The sequence below is a fragment of the Puntigrus tetrazona genome, chromosome 24 (assembly GCF_018831695.1).
Source record: "Puntigrus tetrazona isolate hp1 chromosome 24, ASM1883169v1, whole genome shotgun sequence".
NCBI classification, from domain to species: Eukaryota; Metazoa; Chordata; class Actinopteri; order Cypriniformes; family Cyprinidae; genus Puntigrus; species Puntigrus tetrazona.
This window is the reverse complement of record NC_056722.1, coordinates 3412393-3417392: the sequence shown is the minus strand read 5'-3', so window position 1 is coordinate 3417392 and position 5000 is coordinate 3412393. Positions and strand designations below refer to the sequence as shown.

General features: G+C 42.2%; 1 protein-coding gene across 2 annotated transcripts in view; it reads right to left on the bottom strand.

The window, feature by feature from the left end:
* The window catches only part of rab11fip3 (RAB11 family interacting protein 3 (class II)), a 26847-nt gene that overhangs the window by 20945 nt on the left and 902 nt on the right, over positions 1 to 5000 (bottom strand). For both annotated transcript variants that reach the window (XM_043226012.1, XM_043226014.1), the window contains exon 1: positions 1912 to 5000. This exon is cut by the window's right edge and continues 902 nt beyond it. In XM_043226012.1, coding sequence (XP_043081947.1) covers positions 1912 to 4572 — 2661 coding nt within the window. In that variant the 5' untranslated portion in view covers positions 4573 to 5000. The remainder of the gene's footprint in view (positions 1 to 1911) is intronic.

The following is a 5000-nucleotide window of genomic DNA, read 5'->3' as shown; positions in this document are numbered from 1 at the left end:
AAATGTCTTACATTTTTTAAAATCACATACATGGACAGTCGCGTTCTGTTACCTGATACTAATTGCCAGTTCCTTCCTGGAAAACGCTACTTCTGGGTAAGAATTTGCATCTAATTTGTCACACAAACCCATAGCAACCATATCATACAGGTAAAAAAGACATGTAAAACGACACAATATCTCTCCAATGTGAGACCAATGCAAATATCCACACACAAACTCAACGTTCCTTTTTACTTCCAATCACTCGTCTCCCTGACTCTTCGTCAAGTTTATTTCTCTCCACCCTTTCGGTCACAAACCATCTCAGTGAGCCAACCAGCTGAGCAAAAATAAAAAAATTAATTTGAATTCCAATCGGTGTCACGCATACAAAGGAATGACCCTTGAGGCTGAGATGGTGTATAGTTTGCAATTTTACCCCTGAAACCATAAACTACCTTCTAAAGAACAAACAAACTTGCTTAGTGTTGCAAATATGTGATGCTTTTCTCGTAACAGGGCGGTTAAAGTTTAAACCCATCACAAGCTCACTGGAAAATTAAGAAACTCAAAGACAAATGCCAAAATGTGTATCCTTAACTATGCGCGCTTAAAGTGCATTTGAGAAAAGATGACTAGCGGTGATGAAAAGACAAATACAAGAGTTCGTCTGTCCATGCACCCCTCTCTATCGTTCATCCGTCTGTTTAACCTCAGCTGATCGGATCAGCAGTTTTAACAGTCACAAAAGAGCCAGACTTCCGGCATCAAATCCATCCTCTCTTAAACACACAATGGCGCGTGTCTGGGGGATCAGGAGTTAACAGGAACTCAAATCTATATTCTCATCTGAACGGCAAAATAAACACAGATGGATTTCGAAATAGGCACGTCCAGCGCTCAGCTATGTCTCAAAAGGAATTCGGACATAAAAACATCCCCCTTGGGCACTGACCTGCCAAATACATTACATAAAAAACCTATAAACAACATCATTAACGCTCGACAAGCAATACAGAGCATCATATTGATGCATCACATGCATTACAAAAACAAATGTATGAATTACGGGTTTGCATTATCTATTACTGATTTGCCCTTAGTTCAGCGACAATAACAATGACATGCATTTGTACTAAAACTGTCACTATCAGAAATATTCCTGTTTGAGTACAAATTAAACTCAAATGGACAGAACATGTGACAATGTTGATGATTACACCAACAATCAATGGCTGTCTTGTCACTCTTTTTCTTTAAAATAAGCAAAAAAATTTTACACACAAAAAAAATGGTTTCAACACAATTTTAGTGCAAAAAAATCATATCAGCTATTTCTATGCAAACAAAGCAATTTCACAACGTTTTCGCCATGCCAGTGCAATGCCCTAAAACAGCTATAAAAAGGATGATTTAAAAGGCTTGGAAGCCCAAATCAAACAAAACTTATAACAGAAGACCTAATGCAAATTGGAGTTCCTGTGAGAATTTTCTTTTTTTTTTGCCAAGTTAAAAAAACAAGCCCACTGCTGTTTGGATAAGTCAAAACTATTTTTAATTTTATTGAACCTGGAATATTGCTTTGAACTGCTGATGTTCAAGTTAAAATACATAAAGTATTACAAGTTACTACCTAATGAAGTACTACTTGCAAACTTTGTTAAAACTGACTCGAAACAAATGATAATTAAAAAGGAAAGACACCATGAGTGAGAGGACAAGAGTGGTATTCTGAGTCTTTGAGGGTTTGAATAATAAAAGAGCACTTCTTGGGTGTCACCATGATCAAGTTTCACTTTGCGCTTTAGGAACCAAAAGAAGACACACTGTCCTGTAATCATAAAGCATTTTTATAACATTTACACCCCCCAGCCAAGATTTAGGCACCACAAACTCACACAAATAGACAAGGATACGCCAAAAACTGACCTGTTCGGCTCCATACGCTTTTGCAAACTCAATGAATTCCTCAATATGGACAAATCCATCCCCGTCCTGATCCAAAGCCTGGAAAACCGCTCTGAGAGCTGACTGCTCCTCGCTTTTATGGGCTGTTGCGGAAACTATAGGCACGTTTATCAAATCCACAGGGACCCTCTGGTCATGGAGCGATTTGGTTGGCAGAGCATCTGAGGCCTTGCACAAATCCAGAGTCATTTCTGCATGTTTGGGAATGTTGGGAGTATGAGGATTATTCTCCATCAGGGTCAGGTAGGCCTCCCCATCCAGGCTGGCTCCACAGGGAAAGACATTTCTGTGCGAGGGAGGAGAGCTGGGGGCGACTGAGCTCACTTGTTGCTCTTGTGCCAGGTCTATCTGTGATGGTGTCAGCTGATGGAAATCCTCCTGATGTGTAAGCCGAGCTGGAAACTCCACCTCTCCCTCTCCAGCAGCTTCACGCAATTGGCTGGGAGTCTCTGTAAGATCCGGCCCCACAGGTCCAGCCGTCACGGTCAGCTGATCACCTGCACAGGTGAAGGGAGTGGACTCTGAAGAGTCAGGATTACTTGCACAATGAGGTATGACTTGATTCCGAGTAGACAAACTGCAATCCGATATCTCCCCTCCCTGTAAAAATGCACTGTTTTGAAGTTTCTCTTCAACATCCAGCAGAGTATTGTGACCTGTTACATTTTTTTCAGGTGTATCTATTACAATTGCACTTGAGTTTGCAGTCAAAGAGTCATTCAATTGGTCCAAAGGTGAGACATTTTCCACAAGCGGGCTCTGTTTCTGTTCCTGACAGGTTTCACTTACTGCATTCAGTTCTTGATTGTTGTCAGCTTTACTGTTATCTATATTTAAATTAACATTTTGCAAACTCTCCGACTTGCCTTGCAAATTGGTTGCCTCCTGATTTTGATGCAAATGTGAGCTCTCTAAAACTTTGAGAACGTCTTCTGTGTTACCTTTTGTGGGCGTAACATCAGCTCGCTCTGTCTCCATAGCCTTAGGGTCACCGTCTATGTCATGTACTGTTTCTACACTTGTTACATTTTCCTGAAATTCAAGGGTGAGTGCATCAGATTCAAGATCGGGCAAGGTTGCATCAGATTTGTCCTGTTCTGTTAGCTCAATAGCATCTGTCACAGGCGGTATCACAGAGTCTAAAGATGGCACGGTTTCGCAAGAGATGCTGTCTGTTAAGATCTCAAGCATGGAATCAGGAATATCTCCATCAAAGGGCACCTCAGATAAGGCTTCAGCCTCAGCTGAATGTGTGGGCTGGCTGGGGTCCTCAGATAAGATGTCATCTTCAGGCGAGAGGTCAATTAAGGCATTAAGCTCAGATGTGCTGACTGGCAAGGCCGTTGTGGATTCTTTATGTTCATCTCTGTCAAGCAGGCTTTCACTTGGAGGATCTTTCGCTTCTAAATCAACAAAAGCAATTGGGGCGAGTTCTGTATTCGCTTCAGAAAATAATGTATCTGTTGTTGTGCTGGAAGCAACCTCCTCCTCTATCTTTTCTCCAGCCGTTTGCAAAGGTAAATCAAATGTGCATTCTGTGGATAAATCGCACAACACTTCTTCATGAACTTCAGGTGATATGCAAGATTCGCCTAATGGAGTCCTACAGACAGCCTCTGCCTCAGAAGACAGTCGCGTTGTTTCTATGTTAGCGCCTTGGCTCTGAAGATCATCGTCATGGGTCTCGTTACTAGCTGAGGGCTTGCTATTCTCCTGTTCTCCTTCAACCAGCAGCCCAGGTAACAACATCTCTATCTCATCCATCTGAAGGGGAGCACCACTCTTGTGAAATGATAGGACAGCTGGTTCTATAGGGATTGCCTCACAGGAAAGGGTTATGGATGGGAGGTAGATGTGTTCTGGTGTAGATAAAGGTGTCTGACAAATAACTGAAGGCTTGGGATTTGAGTTCGTATCTGAACAGGACAACTGCACAGGAGAAGCGGGCAACAAACCTTCAGAATCCAGAATGTGATGAGTCCCTTGTGGAAGCAAGCACAGACTATCATTGTTCACAAGTGTCCTTTCCTCTAAAGAATTATGTCTGAGTTCACAGTTTGTTAAATGCGTGTCCTCAAGGAGGTGGGTTTCTTGTAGTAGAGTTTTGTCTGACTGAACTGTGGGGTCAGAAATATCCTTCTCACCTGTGTACACATCTAGAGAGTTTAAAGTGGCAGTAACCTCCACAGGTTTCAGGAAGTCAGGCACCTGTTCAGGAAGGTCATAAAAGTTGTTTTGGTTCTGCGCAGGTACGCTTGAGAGCGTAGGACTAGTAGATCTAGAATTAAAACAGATAAGATCGCCGTCAACAATGTCCAAACCTCCAGGAGAACCCTCTCCTTTGAGATCTTGGGAAGTAGGAGGCTGAGTCTTCCATTCGGGATAGACGCATTCCAAACTATTTTCCCAGGAATATGTTTGCCCAGAATACTGAGAGGACCAAAATAGGTCATCTAGGTTTATGGCATTTTCCTGAAAAATGTCTTTCGCAGAATCGCCAACAGGACTGTTATCTTCATCCATAAGGAGAAATCCGAGGGGGTTCTGCTCGGATTCCCACTCGGCTTTCCCGCTCACCTCCCACTCGGAACACCCCTGAGGGCTGGAGAGAACTTGCTCCATCGAAGAGCTCTCTCCTCTGACAATTGGAAATATTCCAGAAATCCAAATCCTTTGTTATGATCCCACAAGATAATAATGTTCGGAATTCAAAAGCAGTTGGTGGCCTCTTCCAGCATACGCACCAAAAGAAATATCCTTGTTGAGACCCATGCGTAAGCGTCCACCTCCCTGTAAATGATCAACTACTGTTTACTTTTGCGGACGCAGGGATAATGTTTCACTGCCGTAACGCAGCTCATATGGGCTGAGATATTTTCTCCGATATGCAAATCTCTCATTGGGAGAAAAATAATAAAAATTGGCCTTGTTTCCCTGTTCCGCATTCAAAGTCACAATTAATTCTTCTCAAAACATGCTGATCAACATCCCCATCAACACATAATAACAGGATTACTTCACTGCGTAAAATTGCTTTTTATAAAAAAAAA